The sequence below is a fragment of the Bos indicus genome, chromosome 8 (assembly GCF_029378745.1).
Source record: "Bos indicus isolate NIAB-ARS_2022 breed Sahiwal x Tharparkar chromosome 8, NIAB-ARS_B.indTharparkar_mat_pri_1.0, whole genome shotgun sequence".
Taxonomy (NCBI): domain Eukaryota; kingdom Metazoa; phylum Chordata; class Mammalia; order Artiodactyla; family Bovidae; genus Bos; species Bos indicus.
The window spans coordinates 6,464,465-6,487,253 of record NC_091767.1 but is presented as its reverse complement, the minus strand read 5'-3'; the positions used below and the strand labels follow the sequence as shown (position 1 = coordinate 6,487,253).

Below are 22,789 nucleotides of genomic sequence, written 5' to 3'. Positions count from 1 at the left end.
TATCATAAGAAAACATGCTTAAGTTTAAAATGCAGGATAGAAACTATAGGGAGTATGGTCCCAGTTACATAAAAGTGTATCCAAAAAAAAAAAAAGAGCCTAGAAACGAACTTGTATTAAGAGAGGGTGTCTTTGGGAGGTAGAACTATTTATTATATTTTAAACTGAGACAAAAACAAGAGGAAATTTTAATCCTTTAAAAAAAATCTAGCAGCTTATGTTGTGCATTCTTTCAGAATTAAGGATATATCCAAATATACATAATTTTAAAACTAGTGCTTTAAATTCATGGGCATTTTTCCAAGAAATCTAGTGCTTTAAGATTTTATGCAATGTTAATATATTCTTACATAATACACAAACTTGGATAACTTTATTGTAAATCTGGTGGAGTACTTGATTCTAGAACCAACAACATAAATAAGATGAAACCAGAAATCATTGTAAACAAAGGGATGAGGGCTCTAAAGTTTCAAATATTAATGACTTGCTTTTATTTAAGTCACACATTGTGATACATTCTGTAGAGTGCTAGGATAGGCTTACTATAACTAGCACAACCCGTCAGAAAAATATACACATAAAAAGCACAGAAAAGATTGTTTCTACAATTCTGCTTGCTGAATAGTTGCCTGAAATTAGATTTTGAGCTAGATATCTTTCTGTCAAAATGAACCATAATTTTAGCAGATGTTATAATAAGAATATATTTTAACACTTGTGTATCTGTTGCTATGCAAAAATATATATATGACGAATGTTTCTCACAAGCCCATGCCCCTCTCACCCCACGATCTGTGTGTGCACACGTCTGAATACGTCTTCCCTCTCTTAATCTGTCTTTGAAAATCAACAGTTTTTGTTAGAAAAAGTCAGGAAAGAAATAAAAAGAGATAGATGGAATCATGGTTATACACCCATGAGACTTTTTCAGCAGTTAAATCTGATTGTGTACAGAAATGAGGTATAAAGTGAATTTTCTGTCTTCTAGGATTTTTCCAACAGGGATTAAAAACTCAGCAATATGCCTTAGTTCAAGCTTCCACATTCAGTTATCGACCATCTAACCTCTTAGCACGTCTTAAACATACTTTATGCATACATTTAAATAGACATTGAGTCTAACCACTACAGTGGAAACCATTGTTTTATGTTATGTTGTATTTTATGTGTAAGAACCCATCTTTTCTTTTATATCGTGAATGTATGTACTGTGAAAATACACGTGTATATTCAGAAGGATAATGACATTTAGATAGGTTAACTTTGAAAATGTATACTTGAAAGTCACAAGAATGTGGATGCCAAATACGGGGTCAGTGGCTTTCCTTTTCTGCTTGCCTTGTGTCTCTAGATCTGGAGTGCCTCGAGATTGTCAGATTTGAAAGAAGTCAAACTTCGGAGATTCTGAGGTCAGACAGCAGGGTTTACATGGGGGACATCCTCCAATATGTGTGTGCATCTCCCTTCCCCCCACTCCAGGGGGTAAGAGCTTCTTTGGAAAAGGAGAACATCCTGGGGAGGCATGCTCTTTAGCCAATAGTCCTGAGTGCTATGAGGTCACAATCATAACTTCATAAAGAAATGCTGGAAGAAGTCAGTAAGGTTTGGCAATGTGCTGTGGGCATATGAGCTTGTTAGGGAAAACATGTAGTGACTGTGAAGAGTTGATGACAATTCTGGATCCTCTTCTTCGAAGCATCTGTTTTCATTTATATTCAGTTGTTCATCTGCTATTCATTTAGGAAGGATTTTTAGTAGCTTAGATATATATAAAAGCAGTTGAACAGTTGAATCTATCAGTTTAGTTCAGTTCAGTCGCTCACTCATGTCCGACTCTTTGTGACCCCGTGAATCGCAGCATGCCAGGCTTCCCTGTCCATCAACAACTCCCTGAGTTTACCCAAACTCACGTCCATCGAGTTGGTGATGCCATCTAGCCATCTCATCCTCTGTTGTCCCCTTCTCCTGCCCTCAATCCCTCCCAGCATCAGTCTTTTCCAATGAGTGAACCCTTCGCATGAGGTGGCCACAGTATTGGAGCTTCAACTTCAGCATTAGTGCTTCCAATGAACACCCCGGACTGATTTCCTTTAGGATGGACTGGTTGGATCTCCTTGCAGTCCAAGGGACTCTCAAGAGTCTTCTCCAACACCACAGTTCAAAAGCATCAATTCTTCGACGCTCAGCTTTCTTCACAGTCCAACTCTCACATCCATACATGACCACAGGAAAAACCATAGCCTTGATTAGACAGACTTTTGTTGGCAGAGTAATGTCTCTGCTTTTTAATATGCTATCTAGATTGGTCATAACTTTCCTTCCAAGGAGTAAGCGTCTTTTAATTTCATGGCTGCAATCACCATCTGCAGTGATTTTGGAGCCCCAAAAAATAAAGTCTGACACTGTTTCCACTGTTTCCCCATCTATTTCCCATGAAGTGATGGGACTGGATGCCATGATCTTTGTTTTCTGAATGTTGAGCTTTAAGCCAACTTTTTCACTCTCTTCTTGCACTTTCATCAAGAGGGTTTTTAGTTCCTCTTCACTTTCTGCCATAAGGCTGGTGTCATATGCATATCTGAGGTTACTGATATTTCTCCCAACAATCTTGATTCCAGCTTGTGCTTCTTCCAGCCCAGCGTTTCTCATGATGTACTCTGCATAGAAGTTAAATAAGCAGGGTGACAACATACAGCCTTGACATACTCCTTTTCCTATTTGGAACCAGTCTGTTATTCCATGTCCAGTTCTAACTGTTGCTTCCTGACCTGCATACAGGTTTCTCAAGAGGCAGGTCAGGTGGTCTGGTATTCCCAACTATTTCAGAATTTCCACAGTTTATTGAGATCCACACAGTCAAAGGCTTTGGCATAGTCAATAAAGCAGAAATAGATGTTTTTTCTGGAACTCTCTTGCTTTTTCCATGATCCAGCATATGTTGGCAATTTGATCTCTGGTTCCTCTGCCTTTTCTAAAACCAGCTTTAACATCTGGAAGCTCACGGTTCACATATTGCTGAAGCCTGGCTTGGAGAATTTTGAGCATTACTTTACTAGCATGTGAGATGAGTGCAATTGTGCAGTAGCTTGAGCATTCTTTGGGATTGCCTTTCTTTGGGATTGCAATGAAAACTGACTTTTTCCAGTCCTGTGGCCACTGCTGAGTTTTCCAAATTTGCTGGCATATTGAGTGCAGCACTTTCACAGCATCATCTTTCAGGATTCAAAATAGCTCAACTGGAATTCCTTCACCTCCACTAGCTTTGTTCGTAGTCATGATTACTAAGGCCCACTTGACTTCATATTCCAGGATGTCTGGCTCTAGGTGAGTGATCACACCATGGTGATTATCTGCGTCATGAAGATCTTTTTTGTATAGTTCTTCTGTGTATTTTTTTGCTACCTCTTCTTAATATCTTCTGCTTCTGTTAGGTCCATACCATTTCTGTCCTTTATCGAGCCCATCTTTGCATGAAATGTTCCCTTCGTATCTCTAATTTTCTTGAAGAGATCTCTAGTCTTTCCCATTCTGTTGTTTTCCTCTATTTCTTTGCACTAATCACTGAGGAAGCCTTTCTTATCTCTTCTTGCTATTCTTTGGAACTCTGCATTCAGATGCTTGTATCTTTCCTTTTCTCCTTTGCTTTTTGCTTCTCTTCTTTTCACAGCTATTTGTAAGGCCTCCCTAGACAGCCATTTTACTTTTTTGCATTTCTTTTCCATGGGGATGGTCTTGATTCCTGTCTCCTGTAAAATGTCATGAACCTCAGTCCATAGTTCATCAGTCACTCTATCAGATGTAGTCCCTTAAATCTATTTCTCACTTCCACTGTATAATCATAAGGGATTTGATTTAGGTCATACCTGAATGGTCTAGTGGTTTTCCCTACTTTCTTCAATATAAGTCTGAATTTGGCAATAAGGAGTTCATGATCTGAGCCACAGTCAGCTCCCGGTCTTGTTTTTTTCTGACTGTATTGAGCTCCATCTTTGGCTGCAAAAAATATCAGTTCAGTTCAGTCGCTCAGTCGTGCCTGACTCTTTGCGACCCCATGAATCACAGCATGCCAGGCCTCCCTGTCCATCACCAACTCCTGGAGTTCACTCAAACTCACATTCATCGAGTCAGTGATGCCATCCAGCCATCTCATCCTCTGTCGTCCCCTTTTCCTCCTGCCCCCAATCCCTCCCAGCATCAGAGTCTTTTCCAATGAGTCAGCTCTTTGCATGAGGTGGCCCAAGTACTGGAGTTTCAGCTCTAGCATCATTCCTTCCGAAGAACACCCAGGGATGATCTCCTTTAGAATGGACTGGTTGGATCTCCTAGCAGCCCAGGGGACTCTCAAGAGTCTTCTCCAACACCACAGTTCAAAAGCATCAATTCTTCGGCACTCAGCTTTCTTCATAGTCCAACTCTCACATCCATACATGACCACTGGAAAAACCACAGCCTTGACCACAAGGACTTTTGTTGACAAAGTAATGTCTCTGATTTTTAATATGCTATCTAGGTTGGTCATAACTTTCCTTCCAAGGAGTAAGCGTCTTTTAATTTCATGGCTGCAGTCACCATCTGCAGTGATTTCGGAGCCCAGAAAAATAAAGTCAGCCACTGTTCCCCCATCTATTTGCCATGAAGTGATGGGACTGGATGCCATGATCTTAGTTTTCTGAATGTTGAACTTTAAGCCAACTTTTTCACTCTCCTCTTTCACTTTCATCATGAGGCTCTTTAGTTCTTCTTCACTTTCCGCCATAAGGGTGGTGTCATCTGCATATCTGAGGTTATTAATATTTCTCCCGGCAATCTTGATTCCAGCTTCTGCTTCCTCCAGCCCAGTGTTTCTCATTATGTACTCTGCATATAAGTTAAATAAGTAGGGTGATAATATACAGCCTTGACGTACTCCTTTTCCTATTGGGAACCAGTCTGTTGTTCCATGTCCAGTTCTAACTGTTGCTTCCTGACCTGTATTCAGGTTTCTGAAGAGGTAGGTCAGGTGGTCTGGTATTCCCATCTCTTTCAGAATTTTCCACAGTTTATTGTGATCCACACAGTCAAAGGCTTTGGCATAGTCAATAAAGCAGAAATACTGTGCTGTACAGTAGGTCCTTATTAGTCATTATTCTTGGGAGTTAGATTTTTTCTTTTTCTTTTTAATTGGCATATTCTTGGGAAATTTAAATGAGATCATACATGTAATCCTCTCTGCTCAGTCAGAGTACTCAACTATGTTAGCCATGATAAGAGTTATTGCTATTATCATAATCTTTATCTTGTGTGGGAGGGAGCTTTTTCAAAAGTCTTGGCACTTCAGGTGACTAATGTTATAGCCTATGAAGCTTCCCACTTTGAGAAAAAATATCATTATGAGCTATGGTGTAGCCCTTCTATAACACTGGCTGAAAATTACTCTTCCTGACAAGGAAAGTGGAGGCATTTCTCCAAAAGATGGCTGTTGAATGCAAATATGTTGCTGGTTAAGAGAGGAAGAAACTTTGCGGTTCTTCTCCCTATTAATCTATCAGCTTATGCACGCATGCTAAGGAGCTTCAGTCATGCCTGACTCTTTGTGACTGTATGGACTGCAGCCCACCAGGCTCCTCTGTCCATGGGATTTCCCAGGGAAGGATATTGGAGTGGGTTGCCATTTCCTTCTCCAGGAGTTCTTCCTAACTCAGGGATCAAACCCTGGTCTCCTGCATTGCGGGCAGTCTCCAGCACTGCAGGCAGTCTCCTGCATTGCTGGCGTATTCTTTACTGACTGAGCCACCAGGGAAGCCACAATAGAGGCTGATCAAACACTAATTCTTTTTAAATCTTCCCTTTAATTTTTTTGCATAATTTTCAAATTTTTACAAAGTCTTTCTCAGAAGTACATTAACTGTTATACTAACAAGTGTTAATGTAGTTCCTGTCTTTCCCCGAAAGGACTATAAAAACTGCAAGGCTTTTAGGATTTAAGGCATGGATAGAAATACTCAACCCAGGTGTTTCTAAATCACCTTCCACCATCTCAAACGAAGCTGTACTTGAACAGGTCTGGCAAAATGTCTTAGAATGTCATCTGTGTTTGTATCAAGTTATGTTACATCCAGAATAAATGCATAAAATAAAGAAAAGCGTGCTGACATATTTATTTTCAGGACACTTCTGTCATATGAACTTTATAATCATATTTGAAAATCCAGCTGTAGAAAGGTATGTGTACTAGATGAACGGCTGTTGGTCATTTGCCAGACCACAAAATTGAACTGCATATAGTAAAGAAAATTACAAACCAATGTTGGAGCAGTTCATCCTTTCAAGTCAAATTCTTCAATTAATCACCTAATTGCTGTCAATATCAATATAATAACCCTTCTAACACCTATTAAAAATAAAAAAGACTACAACATTTTTCTGAAATCTTGCTAAAAGTGATTTCTAGCTTTTAAAAGCCTTATCTAAAGTGTTTGTATAAATATAAATGTCCTCTGTGGCCAATGTAATCAATTTTCCATTTTCAGTAAATTCCAGAGAATTCTGCCCTCTGCAAGAAGTGTTGGCTGGATATCCTGGTGGACTGGTTTTACTAGCAAAAGTGTTCGTTACAGAGGAATGTCTCCATGTGGGATAGACTTCAATTCCAGGAAGGCGACAGGTTCAAGCCTAAGTATTATTTCTCCCCAATTAAGAACAAAATTGTGTTTATTACCCCCAAAATACATTGCTTGAGCCGGAATTTATGGATCTGCGTAACTAGAGTAATTTTCTTTTTAGGCTGAGACCCTTTCTGGTGGTAGCCCTATGCTTTGAGCAAACATACGAACCAGAACTCTAAGTGGTTGTGGTTAATGCACACATTGCCGGAGATCTTTGGCAGTTCAAACATGAAGCACATAAAATCTCTGCCACTTTGAGACCCAAGACCACTTGGGGAGATATTCTCTGTTTTAAATATGGTCATAAAAATGAAAGTGAATTTTATTTGATGAGAATGATATGAAAAAAAAATTATACGTTAGGTATTTGAGGAGTCAATAAACGGGCTGAATGGAGCCAAGGCCTCTTACATGTGGTCTAAGGAAATGTGTTTACAAGATGTGAGTGATGCAATTAATAGAATGGATCTAGCACTGCCAATGCTGCAGGCTCTCAGGCTAAGCAAATGGTATCCCCATTATATTCCCCTTTTTTCCTTTGCCACTGCTTTCTCCTACTCCACTGAAATGAATGCCATGGTATAGCTTAGAATATATTACCACTCCAGGAGGAGCAATCTTAGATACAAGGACTCAATCTGCTTTCTCCTTGTTGCCCTAGCTCCTGTGAACGCTACCAACCCTGTGTGTGTGCTCAGTGGCTCAGTCTTATCCGACTCTTTGTAACCCCATGGACTGTAGCCACCAGGGTCCTCTGTCCATGGGATTTCCCAGGCAAGAATACTGGAGTGGGTTGCCATTTCCTCCTCCAGGGGATCTTCTCAACCTGCGGGTTGAACCTCTGTCTCCTGCATTGGCAGGCAGGTTCTTTACCACTGAACCACCTGGGAATCCTTACCAACCCTAGAGAACTATCTTATTTGCCCTGCCCAGCTTTTTCCTAGTTTTCATTGTTGAACTACATTTTAATTCCTACCTCTTCAGCCTGTTTGTCCCTTTCACTATTCTGGTTACACAGTCCTTTACATTTGTGTGGACTTAGTTGAGGATGGGAGGAAAGTAAGGACGGGTGTTTGTCATATCTGAATATTTTTCTAGCAATCTTGCCCTAATTTTGTATTTTTGTATTGTAAAGTCAATGAAAATATTTGAGTGAATGAAGCACGTTTTCTATTCGAAGCAAGCATGTATTTCCCTGCCCATGGGGCCCTCCACCCCGTTTACCACGACAAAGGTATAGGTAAGTTATAAACGCACATGAGGAATATGGGTGAGGGGCCATCAGCTGGGGTTTTCATGAGCTGGTGGAAAATGGAAATCAGATGGACAAGAGCGATGCTGCAGAAAGGAAAAGCGGAGGGTGAAGGTCCACCTACTGAGAGACTTACTGCTGAAGAAGGGGCTCCAGGTTTAGTGGAGGAGCTCCCCTAAAACATCCGAGTGCAGCAAGGGAAGGGAGACATGGGGTCCCAGAAATGAAGAGGCAACCTGGGAGAGGGACCAGGGAGAGTCCAGGACGAGCTGGCTGGAGGAGGCCTAGAACGCAGCCGGCTGGGGTGGGAACAAGAGGATGGGACACTCCATGTGGGAAGGTTCTAGGAAACAGAAAACACAACACAAGAGATTAAAATAGTGTATAAACAGATTAGCAGGATGGGTACATAGCACTTAGAGTGCTAGTTCTTCCTATTCCATAATAGGTGGTCTAGAGATAAGGTCAGAAGTAGACCAAATGAGCAAAAACTAACCAGATTATTTACAAATACAGTTAAAACACTAGAGAAAGACTTAAAATGGTCAAGATTTTTTCCTCTGGGGAGTGGGGCTCAGGTGAAGAGCTGTAGGGATAAGAAGCCTCAGCAATCATCTTAATCTAATAAAAAATATATATAGTAAATACAATGATGACATCATAATGTAATAATATAGGTATTGATACTAATTAGTAGAGATCTACAAAGTGAATATATTCAATTATGGCAAGTGTATACTTCAAAAGTCTTGTAGAAGATATAACTTTTGTGGACATAAAGTCAGAAATAGATACCAATTACCTTAATCATTGCATATCTTAAAAACTTATCCCAAGGAAATATGTACCATCAAAGATTTACATGTAGGAAGGCTTATCATGGGCACTTTTTCTATTTAGGAACTTTATAAACCAGTAAAATGCACAATAGAGAAATTATTTAAAAGATCATGGTATTATGCCCAGCACATTGAAGAAGGTCAAATGACTGTTAAACTTCTAGGACAGAATAGTGTGAAAAATCCATATTTTATATTTAGAAACATAATGACATGGAAAATGATCACTAGTCCCATGAAAAAATTAAAATTATATCTAAAATATAATCTCCATTTTAATAACCCACACAATTCACATGAATGTGCACATAGAAAAATAAAAAAGATAACACCAAAATATTAACAAAGTTTAAGGTGCTCTTTGTACTTTAAAAAATTTTCAAAATGAGAATAAAATGAACATGTGGTACTTTGAAAATGTTAAAAACAGAGAGTGCTATGTAGTAAAATAAAACCATAAAAGACTGTATTTCTTAATCATTTTAATAAGAAGCATGAAAGTTGAAACTATAATAAGTTTTCTTATCTAAAAAATTTGAGTTTGCGTATTCTTTTTGACCTCAGGGTAGAGGATGTTATTTGTAACTCATCCAAACTCATCTTTTAAAATTTAACAAGACAGTTCAGTAGTCTATTTTTACTATAAATCTATCTTGAGCAAGAATGTTGATAACCTGAAGGTTAACATATATTCATTAGCATTTTTTTTACTAAGTCAGAGAACAACATAATCCAAACAGTCTTATCCTTTCTCTAAACTTAAAAAAAAAAAAAAAAAAGGCAAAAAGTCATGGACTACCTTTTGAACTTTTCCCTTCAGTTTCTCATAACAGGCTTCATTTTCCCATGAGTACAGTACATTCTTAAAGCTATAAAGTGTGAGAACATTATCCTGGAAGCAAAATGTTATTGTTAAACTACCAGATATATTTTAACACTGACTACTTTATAACTTTGAAGATACACTGAAAACAATTTAAAAACACATGTCTCCTTTAACTTTAGCTTTTACAACTTAAAATCAAATAAAACTGGACTAAGAGGGGAAGAGGTGGCAACTTATCTGAACATTCTTATGACCAGCTCTTTTTAAAATGTAATTTTTTTGTGTGTTTGAGCAAAGTGCTTTCCTGTGTATTTTCCTACTCCTCCTGATTCACTTTCCTGATAAAATGGGAAAGTATAGTTGTCACAGGGTTTCCCCAGTGACTCAGTGGTAAAGAATCTGCCTGAAATCGAGGAGACGCAGGTTCAAGCCCTGGATTGGGAAGATCCCCTGGAGAAGAAAATGGCAACCCACTCCAGTATTCTTTCCTAGGAAATCCCATGGACAGAGGAGCCAGGCAGGTTACAGTCCATGGGGCTGCAAAGAGACATGACTTAGTGACTAAACAACAACATAGTTGTAATAATTCTTTACATCCTACTCTTAAACGTTAAAGGCTCACTGTTGTTATTGTTGTTAAATGATAGTTTGGACCTGAAAAGTTAAGAACAATTGATACCTTCTATGTTGAAGCTAATTTGCTTGAGTTGTATACTTATATCTTTTACATGTGTCAAAGTATTAGGGTTAAGAAATCATATATATCAAATAGTTCTTGTCATGAGAAAATAATTAAAGAAATAAGGTTGATTTTTCCCAAGAGTTACACATAATTTTCTGGGTACGTCATTACACCCATAAGGTCTCTAATAATAGCAGTGTACTGTTTCATGGCAGTGAAAGTCCACAAGGAGACTTGGCTTTGCAAGAAGCTTCCTTCAGCATCTTAAATGCTGTGACCCCGTACCTTCCTCTGTGGGTTCCACATGGCAGCTTTTCACTCAGGTGCAAGCAAGTATATCAACTCCAGAGCCACACCCTCACATCACACTGTACAGAGCTAAGGGTCTTTTCTGATAGCTATGGAGGCAAGGGAAGGAAACTCGTCTTCCCCAGAAGACCAAGCTCTTTGCCTACAGTTGGGTGGCCTGCTCATCTGTCAATCAGTGTCTGGGAATCAGTAGAATGAGTTATAAGGCAAGTGGGCTTATACCTGAAGTCATTTTGCTTGAGGCTTATAGTTGTCTTAGGGCTTCCCTGGTGGTTCTGTGGTAAAGAATCCCCTGCTAATGCAGGAGACACAAGAGATGCAGGTCAGGAAGATCCCCTGGAGAAGGCAATGGCAACCCACTCCAGTATTCTTGCCTGGAAAATCCCATGTATAGAGAAGCCTGGCAAGTTACAGTCCATTGGGTCGCAAGAGTCAAACATGACTTAGCAAGTAAACAACACAACAACACATGGCTCAGAAAGGGAAAGCATTGTTACCCACTAGGAAATTTGGGTAAATCCCCCAAAGAAAGTTAAGCGTGAGAGCAGACAGCCAATGTGTCTACAATCCCCATCACCATTTAGTAGATTATTGCACATTAATAATTATACTTCTTCACTTTTCAGGGAAAACAAACAAAATGAAAAGACAAACAAACAACAACAACAAACCCCCCAACCAATTCTATGGTCTTTAATTCCAAAACCAAAATGAACGTCATCTGTTTTTGACTTGAAGATAGGCCCCAGTTGACAAATCCATGCACAAAAGTTGCCTTTTGATAGCACTGGGAGAACAGAGGAAACAGGGCCAGTCCCAGGACATAGCAGAGACCATCCTTAAGTAGTCCTAAGAAAAAGGGCTGTAGTTGAGTCTTTTAGGAGAACTTTGTAAAACTACTGCCAGAAAACTGATTGCTACTATGAAGCAACTAAATCATTGTTTGAGGTAGACATTATACTAAATTGATATCAACCAGTATAAAAGAGCACAGCCAACAAATCAAAATATTTATCTGAAATGATCTGTTGGATGTTATTTATCCTGTTGGACTCATTGGAGATAGGGCTCTTTAAAGTGACTCCATGGGACTGCTGTCAATGCTCTCGGGTGATTATCACCCATCCAAGGCAGAAACACCCTTCCTTCCTTATCCAGTCAGTATTTCTCTTTTCTGTCCCCTCTTCATCTCCAATGCTCCTTCTTTACCTTCAGCCTCTTTCTCTCCTGGATCCTGTAAGCATTCTCTAACTAGTCCCCCAGCCTCCAGCTTTGTCTTCTTCTTGTTCCTCCTCCAACACCACCAGGGACATCTTCCTAAAACAATATTCTAGACCTCGTGGCTTCCCATTGTTTCACAAGGTAAAGCTCCTTAGGATAATATACAAGATTCTACCTCTTCAGCCTCAGTTGTCACCAGTGGTTACTATTTTTGTTGGCAATTTGATGAAATGCTACTATAAATACTATGAATATCCTTATAAATTCTGTCAATACTTATGAGGGAATTTATCTAAGGTATATGCTGTGGTGCGGCATTGCTACTTCATAGGACATGCACATCTTCCAAGTTTTTTGCCAAACCATCTGCAAAGTCATTGTACTGACTACACTTCAGAGTTATTTAAGACTTTGTTGACCACAACCCTAATAAAACTTAGTAATGACTTAAAATTTTGCACATTGACTGTTTTTATTGTATATTGCTCATCCAGGATGTCTTTTCTCAGTAACTCATCTTTTGTATTCTATTGGAATATTTATTTAGGGATGTTCTTTTTACATGCTGAATACCAACTTGTTGGTTATTCCTACTGAAAAAAATTCTGCTTTGTCATCTCACATCTTCTGATAGACTGAAATATTTTTAAGGGATTCTCAAATTTTTATTTCAGTGGTAAAAATCACATGGGAATAAGTCATATAAGAATAAAATTTACAAATGGAGAGGGAGGTATCGGCTGGGAGTCATGGGGGACGAGTGCTCAGAGTTCCTGGTGCTCCTCTCAGGGTTTCTGTGCTTCCTACCAAAGTCCTCCAGGAACTTCTGGAACCTCCATGGGTTCCACAGTGCCCAGTTTGAGAACCAGTACCCTAGCGCAAACTTCCCTTCACAGGAGAAGAAACCAAGCTCAGATGTTGAGCTATTTGCCCCAAGAACCCTGGTGGTGGCTTCCTCCACCACGGCTATCAGGAAGGAAAGGATGGGGAAATATGCCTGCATAGTGGCCTTGGTCTCAGAGGATGGCCCTCCTCCAGCATGGTCACTCCTCGTTTGGCTTCCAGGTGTGTGCAAACTGAGGGCTTCAGCCAGTGCTGCTCCAGAGTGACCTTGCACCCATGGCATCTGTGTGGCCAGCTCACCTCTGCAATCTCAATTGGCTCCACTGTGGACATATTATGTGATATCAAAGAAGAAATGTGAGTGCTGGAACCACTGTCTTCTCACACTCTGTTGGGGAAGATCAGGGCTCAGAGAGTGGGTGAGGTGGAAAAGGAGAAAGTAGAAAATACAGATGTGCAATGATCTGGCCATTCTCCATGACCCGCAGTTTGGTCTCTTGCCATTGAGGTGGAAGGGGCGCTCCAGGTTGCAGGTGCATCTCCAGTTGGTACAAAGCAGCTGAACAAGCCTTCTGGAGATGGGAGACTGGGCTTGACAGTCAAGCCAGAGCCACCAGCACTAACTCATGCCTCTTTGAACTCATCCTGTGTTTCGTCCATATGAACATCTATATCATCTTGAGAGGCACAAAGGGTGCTGGTTTCGGAACTGTTAAAGCCCTTTAACATTGACAGCATTTCCACAGACAGGTCTAGACAGTTGCCCCTCAGCATTCATACCTGGGCTTTGTGGGCAGACATCCTGTGGGATGGCAGGGGGTGGGGAGATGGGATAGCAGGGCAGTCATGAGCCCTAACCACCTCTCCTGCACACACACCATGGCTGCCCACACTGGCCCGAGCCCCAGTGCCTGATTCTCATTCCCTTCCAGATTGGAATGCCTGCAGAGCTGTTTCCTCCTTCTCGGTGAGATTTCTGGGCTCTGCCATGTCTATGGTTCCCTTTACCCATCACATTGTTTCCTGTTTTGGCTAGTTTAAGCCAAGCCATTTGTGCAGGAGGTGTAGGACACTGGGGGTGCTCAGCAAGTACCTTCCAGCCAACACATCTGCAGGGAGAGCTACCTTCTGCATGAACAACCAACCCTCCAGGAAGCCACCATCTTTCTAGTCAGTAATTCAACTCCCGTATGTCAAGTTTATATTTTCTTTTATGACCTGTGCAATTTGAGTTAAGAACTATTTCCACAAAGATCATTTTTTCCAGTGCTTCCCTAACGTTCATATGCATATTTTTAAATGCAGATTTAGTTCGCACGTGATGCTGGTGCTGCTGTTCATAGACCTCACTTTAATTTCTATTTCCATATTTATGTCTTTCATCTACCTTTAAATGACTGAATGGTATAAAATGAGGCTCTAATTTAATCTCCCGCACCCCTTGACAGACTGGCCTTCCTAAAACTATTCACTGAATGTAGTCTAACACATGCTCAGTCGTGTATGACTCTGAGACCTCATGGACTGTAGCCCTCCCCAGGCTCCTCTGTCCATAGGATTCTCCAGGCAAGAATACTGGAATGGGTTGCCATTTCCTTCTCCAGAGGATCTTTCCAACCAAGGGATCAAACCCATTTCCTGCATTGGCAGGCAGATTCTTTACCACTGAGCCACCAGGGAAGCCCATATTCACTGAATAGTCCATCCTTTTCCCACTAGTCAGTAATGCAGTTTGTCATAATCTTTATTCTGTGTAGAGTCTGGTAGGAAGCTCTGTACTCTGCTCATTGCAATAGCCTATTTTTCTGCCCTGCAATACCATAACTACTTAGCAATCATAGTTACTGTTATAATTACAACAGTTTTATAATAATTTCAAATACCTTTTAGGAAACCTCTTTAAAAAATAAATAAATGTTTAAAGCCAAAATAATGACAATGTTTTGTGGAATTAAAACATGTAGAAGTAAAATGCATAACAAAAAAGGCTTGAGGGGTGAATGTACATGTAGTTATAATGTTCATATACTATACTTGGCGTGGTATAATATTACTTGAAGTTAGCCTGTGGTAAGTTAAAGATGTATCCTGCAAACCTGTAGCAACTACACACATTATAAATATAAAATATAATTAATAAGTCAAGAGATAAAATAGAAATATTAAAAAATACTCAACTAATGCAAAATAATGCATAAAAAGAGGTTAAGAAAAGAACTAAGAACAAATGGGAAATAAGAAAACAAATAAGGTGGTATATTTAAACCTAACCATGTCCATAATCAAGTTAAATGTAAACCATCTAAACACTCCAGAGATTTACAGATTGCATGCAAGAGCAAGGACAGCGTACATATTCTCTTCAGGAATACCACTTCAAATAGAGATGCAGATACATTAAAAGTAAAATTTGGGGAGTAATACCATAATAATACTTTCTAAAAGAAAGTTGGAGTGGATATATTAAATTAGACAAAGTAGATTTCCAGATGAGAGAATATTACTCAAGATAAAGAGGGCCATTTCATAGTGATAAAGGAATAAATTTATCATGAAGAAATAACAGCCCTAAGCGTTTATGAATCTATGTAACAACAGATTCAAAATACAGGACAGAAATGAAAGAAATGAGAATCTTCTGCAGCCTTCAACTACAGTTATAATTGGAGATTTCAACACTCCTGTTACAACAACTAATACATTGATCAACTGAATGTCATTAAAATTTAAAACTTCTGCTCTTTAAAGTACCTAGTTAAGGGAAATGAATTTGAGAAGTCAGAGAGTAGGAGAAAAATCTTTGCAAAACAGGTATTCAACAAGGGACTCCCACAACTCAGTAGGAAGACAAACCACCCAATATAGAAAAAAATAGGGACAAATTGAAGAAACTTTCACCAAAGAATATACACAGATAGCAAATAAAGACATGATACTCAACATCTTAGAGGAATGCACACTAAAACCACAATGAGAGGGACTTCCCTGGTGGCTCAGTGCTGGAGAATCTGCCTGCCAATTCAAGAGACACGTTCAGTCCCTAATCTGGGAAGATCCCACGTGTCACGGAGCAACCAAGCCCGTGCGCCACAGCTATTAAGCCTGTGCTCTAGAGCCTGGGCAGAGAAGGCGATGGCACCCCACTCCAGTACTCTTGCCTGGAAAATCCCATGGACAAGGGAGCCTGGTGGGCTGCAGTCCATGGGGTCGCTAAGAGTCGGACACGACTGAGCGACTTCACTTTCACTTTCATGCATTGGAGAGGGAAATGGCAACCCACTCCAGTGTTCTTGCCTGGACAATCCCAGGCATGGGGGAGCCTGGTGGGCTGCCATCTATGGGGTCGCACAGAGTTGGACACGACTGAAGTGACTTAGCAGCAGCTAGAGCCTGGGAGCCGCAGCTACTAAGCTCACTTGCCCCATAACCCATGCTCTGCAACAAGACAAATCACCACAGTGAGAAGCCTGCACACTGCAACTAGAGAGTAGCTTTCACTCACCACAACTAGAGAAAAGCCTAAACTGTTTAAAAAAAAAACAAAACACCATGAGGTACCACATTGTCACCTCCTGTTTACTAATCACTGGTGAGGAGGAGCGTCCTACCTTAGGGTGATGGAGATGCCTAATCTTAGGACAGGTGAGGTCGCTTAACAGTTTCTCAGTTAGGTGTGCTCACCACCTGTGGGAAGAGAATGCTGCAGGCCAAGTGGGGTTGCGCTTGTTAAGTGACCAGCCAGGGTCACACACCCACCAAAGAACTGACAAAACCAAGTGTTGGTGAGGATGTAGAGCAAGTAGAACTCTCAGACTGCTGGTGGGAAAAGTAACAGGGCACAGCCAGTTTGGAAAACAGTGTGGCAGTTTCTCATAAAAGTTAAACATAACCTATCACATGACCCAGCCATTCCATTGCTAGGTATTTACCCAAGAGAAGCAAAAGTGTATTTTTAAATAGACTTGCATCCTAATGTCCACAGCAGCTTTCTTCATTAACATTCCCAAACCAGAAATAACCCAATGTCCATCAACTGATAAGTCATCTAGAAACTGTGGTATTTCCACACAATGAAATATGGCTCAGTGATATGAGGGAAAGAACTAATACAACATGCTGCTGCTGCTGCTAAGTCACTTCAGTCGTGTCCGACTCTGTGTGACCCCATAGACGGCAGCCCACCAGGCTCCCCGGTCCCTGGGATTCTCCAGGCAAGAACACTGGAGTGGGCTGCCATTTCCTTCTCCAATGCATGAAAGTGAAAAGTGAAAGTGAATTCGCTCAGTCGTATCCGACTCTTAGCGACCCCATGGACTGCTGCCTACCAGGCTCCTCCATCCATGGGATTTTCCAGGCAAGAGTACATGAATGAACCTCAAAAGGAAAATACTGTATGATTACATTTATGTGAAATTTTAGAAATGGCAACATTAAAATGACTGAATGCAAACCAGCGGTTGTTAAGACAAGGGTGGAGGTGGAGGACTGGGTACACAGCAGCATGTTCTAGATCTTGATTAGGGAGGTAATTGCATGAACATAAAAACTCACTGAATTCTGTTAACTGGTGAATTAATTTAAAACATTTGTATGTAATTAAAAAAAAATTTTATTTATTTTTGGCTGTGCTGGGTCTTCTTTGCTGAGCACGGGCTTTCTCTAGTTTCAATGCATGGGCTTTTCATTGTGATGGCTTCTCATTGCAGCGGCAGCTTCTTTATTGCAGAGCATGGACTCCAGGGCTTGAGCTTCAGTAGTTGTGGTACTCTGACTTTGCTGCCCTGAACTTCCGGACCAGGAATGGAACCCTTGTCCCCTGCATTGGCAGGCGGATTCTCAACCTTTGGACCACCAAGTAAGTTTTATTATATGTAAATTATTCCACAATCAGGCTGATGAGAAAACAAGAAGGAAAAACCCTCAAGGCCTTAGGTTCCTACTGTCAACAAACTACCCCAAGTCAGCTGCAAGCCCTCTGAATTTTTGCTTCCTCTTCTTCAGGGCCTTAAGAATTTCTTTCTATTTCTTGTGATAAATATTTAGCGCATTTCCTCCAGAATGTCTGATGGTTTCTTGCAGGAGTTTAAAAAATATCTTGTCATATTGCTGCAAACAGAAATCTCACTTTTTTTCTTAGTAAAAATTCTCTGGCTTTTAGTGCTTTATATTAGACCTACCTAGTTTTGTGCAAGCTTTTAAAAATATGGTAGTTTCTAAAAATTGCTCACCTTTTTTACTGGGAGAAACTTACTGCATTAAGGCTCAGAAATATTAGTGCTTTAAGTATGGGAAACTATGTTAAAAATTATCAACTTATAAATTCATGCTACATATTATTTTCCACATTTAAATACATTACCAGATACAGCAAGATGATATAACATTTAAATGACTGATGTTAAATTGAAATTAAGATGTCAGATTCAGAAATCAGTAATTATGACGCCCTCCTTTATCTTAATACCCATCCATAATATATAATTCAAATAATTTATACATTTGGGATACTTATTGAATAAATGCTTTTTTTTTTTTTTTGGCTATACTGGGTCTTTGTTGCTGCCATGGGCTCTTCTCTAGTTGAGGTAAGCAGAGGCTACTCTCTAGCTGTGGTGTGACAGCTTCTCATTGCAGTGGCTTATTGCAGAGGACAGGCTCTAGGGGCTCAGACTTCAGTAGTTGAGGCATGTGATTTCAGTAGTTGTGGCTGCCAGGCTCTAGAGCATAGGCTCAGCAGCTGTGGTGTATAGGCTTTAGTTGCTCCGCAGCATGTGGGATCTTCCCAGCAGGGATGGAAGCCATGTCTCCTGCAATGGCAGGTGGATTCTTTACCACTGAGCCATCAGGGAAATCCAAGTGCTCTATTCTTAATCTTAAAATGTTGAGTTGAATATTTCATATTAAAATTTTTTTAATCAAATAATTTTTGTGATTTGTGAACTTCAGAGACAAATAAGACATACATACTATACAGTCCCCATTCCTACAAGTATTAGATATAAAAACCATAATCAAATGAGTATGGGTTTTGAAAGATCCCCTCCCACCCCAATAAATCTGCATGTTCTCTGTGTCACTACTGCTGTCTTTTATCACTCTTGGAGTGAGTAGGGTAAGAAACCTGACATTTTCACTAGATGAACTTGGGAATTGTTAAAAAGTAAAAATTAAACCTATAATGTTATTGGATCTCAGAAAGTGTTGTAGTTTGTAAAATTGACAAGGTTCATTTACTTTTTAATGCCTCCCCAAGTGCCTGTCAACGATGTAAAGCTGTAGGAATGAGTAGCATGAAATGCAGCCTCCAAAGTCTTGAAGTTTTATTTTTCAGGGAATGTATTACATGTTAAAACATGACATTACAAAGTGTTAGACTGAAACAAACAAACAAATGTAGAGCCATTTTTTCCAACTTAGTAGTCCTGAGTTATGCCTACAATTTTCATAGAGTTGACATTACTTCTTACTTCACCTTATGAATTCTCAGTGTTTCTATCTGATCTCTTTCCAGATGTATTCAGAGCACAGTATAGGTAGGGCCACACCAGCTGCTGATGCCTTTGTGGGCAGTATAATAAATACCTTTCATCCCACTTAGGGGAGAATTAAGGGGATGGAGTTCGTGAAAATTCTAGTTAACTGCGGGTTTAATTATGTAGCCCCAAATAATCTCACCAGGAGCCCCTCCTTACTTTCTTAAGAACTTCAAGTGGCTGGTTTATGGTTTCAAGCTACTCACCAAATTACCTAAGAGGAAAAAGTTTTCTACTATTTCCAGGAGAGTTAGAAGAATAATAAATAACTTCAATGAAGTCAAATTTGCTTTCTTTTCCCCCAAAAATTACATTCTCAAAGTAGTAAGATTCTTTGTAAGTGTAAACGCATGGTGTTCTTGTGAGTTGTTTTCATTAAGTCCTGTGTAAGTGTGTTAGATAAAAGCATGAAAAAATTTGGATTCCAAATTCTACTAGATAATATGACATCTTTTATTATATTTTCAATAGAAATTTATATTTGGCACACTTAATGTATATCAGGAAATTTAAAATGTTTAAAATCTTTTAATTGGTATTCAGGGCTTCCCTGGTGGCTCAGTGGTAAAGAATATGCCTGCCAATGCAGGAGATGCGTGTTCTATCCCTGTCAGGAAGATGCCCTGGAGAAGAAAATGGCAACCCACTACGATATTCTTGCCTGGGAATTCCATGGACAGAGGAGCTTGGCGAGCTACAGTCCATGAGGTCGCAGAGTGGACACAACTTAAGAGCCTAAACAACAACAATTGGTATATGTGTATACTACATAAAGGAGAGAGAGGGGAAAAAGAGAGCATGAGAAAAGAAGATAACTTCTCTTTTGTGCAGAAAAGAAGATTCCAAAAACCTTTCTTTTAAAAACTGGAATCTGGTTTTTCAAAGGGAAAATAAGATCCTGTGTTTCACGGGAAACCACGTATCTTAATAAAAGGTAAAGTACCAGCATATAAACCACAAGGTGGTGCTACAATTCCACACCTACAGATACTAAATTTTTAGAAGTTTCATTGATAAAGTGGTTTTTCATAATCTCTTGGTTTATAACTTTTTGCAACTGAAAAAAATAAAGCTAAATGGATTCATTAATTCCAGAAACATTTACTGAAACTACTAAACTCAAAGTTGTATGCTAACTTCAAAAGTTCATAATTTTAAAGTATGATGACTACACATGTCCCTGTATTAGAATAATAAAAGTATTTTTTAGGTTACTTATACTTAGAATTTTAACTTACTATTAATGTTTCACATGTGGAAAATATCAAATTACATTATATAAATATATGAGTAAATAAAATAATTCATCTAGTTATTTAAAATAAATTCCACTTTTCTCTAAGTTCATCTAAGATTATTTTCTCTCTCAAAAAGAACATAACTTCCCATCACTTAAAAAAACAAACAAACAAAAATACTCATTGGGTATGTTGTAATACAGACAGCCACCATCTGTGTCTGAGCTGCTGGTCTTAAAATGTGTTACAGAATAGAGTACTAAAACACTCAACACATTTTCACAACTGTCCAACTTGCTTCCAAACACAAAAGGAAAATCATGCCATGACTTCCTCAACATTAATTGAAAATGTGTTGCTGCCTTTTGACTGCGCATGAAACAGTTGTATTTTTGTTTTATTTAAATTTCAATGAGTATTTTCAACTTTTCATTACAACATATTCGTTAGTACAGATGGCAAGATGGTATGTACGAGAGCCTCCTGGGGACAACATGCAAGTCCCAGGTGGAGCGTTTCCAACAGGATGTAAACCATGGTCCTCAAGCCTGTACTTTAAAAAACATATTATTTAGCACACTGTCAACAAATGTTGACACAAAAATACAGTGCTGGAATGACTTCACGCTCTAAAAGAAGCGTACTGGCACCTCAGCTGTCCTAAGAATAGCAAAACAGTAAAGCAGTATAATCAAAGCACAAAAATATTTAAGTATTTATTCAATATGGAACCAAAAAGCAAATATACCAAATGGAATTCAAATTCTAATAAGAACATTCCAGTGTATTAAAATTGCATAGAGAACTCTTTAAAATATACAGCATGTACAGTAGCCAAAGTCCTAGAGAAGTTCATGCAGACAATTCTATAATTAGTGATTTGGACATTTCAGTAACTCTGCAGTTTCTTCAAACCTGAAATATAATACATAAATAATATATTAAGTAAATAACTAATCCATAGCGAGGTGTAGGATTTAGGTTGCTGAAATTATGGTGTTGAGCCTTATATAAACTTCAGTGCCTATTTATGGGTACAAGTACTGCTAATAAGTATACTGTGGCCAGGAGGTAAAGTAAAACAACTAGAGTCAATTTTAAGTCTTTAAATCGTGGAGCATAAGTTATTTCAGCACATTTCAAATTTCAAAAAAAAAAAATTATAGTTTTTTAAAGTAGTAGGCTGCATGATAATCTTACACAATTTCATATTTTATTTCAACTTATCTTTAAAAAATACACATAATTTATATTTGTATTAGATGAAAGTATCATATTCAGTATTATCATACCAATAACTTTCTGAAAAAGACTAGCAACACTTTAACAATACTTTTATGTCCCCAAACCATTCATCTACATACATAACTTAATAGTTTGACAAAGTAGTTATCAAAAATTGATAATTTCTTGATTAACTATTAATATTAACCAAAAATATCATCGCACTCTTTAATCTGCAATTAATTTCATTAACAATGTTTTACATCGCTTGTTGGAAACAAAAACAGTGACTCATCTCACAAACACATAACTGTAGATGGATTTATTATTCACTGGAGTCTTGAAGGAAATTCCACACCTGATTGAGAGACCTTCAAGGTTTGAAACACACATGTACATTCTTTATATACTGTAATCCAACACAATTCCCTATAGAGAAATGAATCTCTGTTGCCCTTTTTTTGGTTACTTACATTTTTTTCATCCTTTCCATTTTCTGCATTGTTGTTTCCTTTAATTTAAAAAGCAACAAATTTAGGCGATTTCTCAAAGCAAATCATAATCCAAGATGGACCGTGAACATATAAAACACAGTCTAAAACACTGCACTAAGTACTGTTTATTTATCACAAAGAATTTTTATGAGATTAAGATTTATAGTTTCACTATTTTTCTTGCCAATGGCATCTACAACTAAATCTAATGCTTACTTTTTCTGACATCATAAAGGAAATCATGTAAGTGGTTGCCAGATTCTTCTTACCTCTGAGATCTCTTTCAAACCACAGTAATTAACAGTTGAGGTTCTGGGAGTTGAATCTGATGACACTGTACTATAACCAGAAGACAAAGGAATATTTGCATGCCTTTCCTCTTTGCTTTTTCTATCTGTGGAGAAATTAATTTTTAGATTACCTTTTCCTTTCACGGAGAGTCAAATATCTAAAATATTATGTATAGAGGGAAGGAAAATAAACATCTCAATATAAAATGGCTACTGGTATAGGTCTAGATGAGTCCTTAATATTCTTTTAGGATAATGACCTGCACATGAAGATCTAGATGTTAAAAATTGGCCAATAAAAATCAAGGAAAGCAATATCTTTATAATTATCTTTATCATGATAGCAATCAACTGAATATACAGGTTAATGTATTTTTAAATATAGGCTACT

At 38.8% G+C, this 22,789-nt stretch overlaps 1 protein-coding gene across 15 annotated transcripts in view; it reads right to left on the bottom strand.

Moving 5' to 3' along the window:
- Window positions 1-470: 470 nt before the first annotated feature.
- CEP44 (centrosomal protein 44) overlaps window positions 471-22,789 on the bottom strand; it is a 44,709-nt gene continuing 22,390 nt past the window's right edge. For 11 of the 15 annotated variants that reach the window (XM_070794372.1, XM_070794374.1, XM_070794373.1 and 8 more), the window contains 3 exons: window positions 22,378-22,502; window positions 22,088-22,125; window positions 471-8,242 (listed from right to left, as the gene is read on the bottom strand). In XM_070794372.1, coding sequence (XP_070650473.1) covers window positions 8,032-8,242; window positions 22,088-22,125; window positions 22,378-22,502 — 374 coding nt within the window. In that variant the 3' untranslated portion in view covers window positions 471-8,031. Of the gene's footprint in view, window positions 8,243-9,537; window positions 9,631-18,915; window positions 21,306-22,087; window positions 22,126-22,377; window positions 22,503-22,789 lie in introns of those variants that run through there. The other 4 variants (XM_070794379.1, XM_070794381.1, XM_019965779.2 and 1 more) reach the window with 4 other exon arrangements.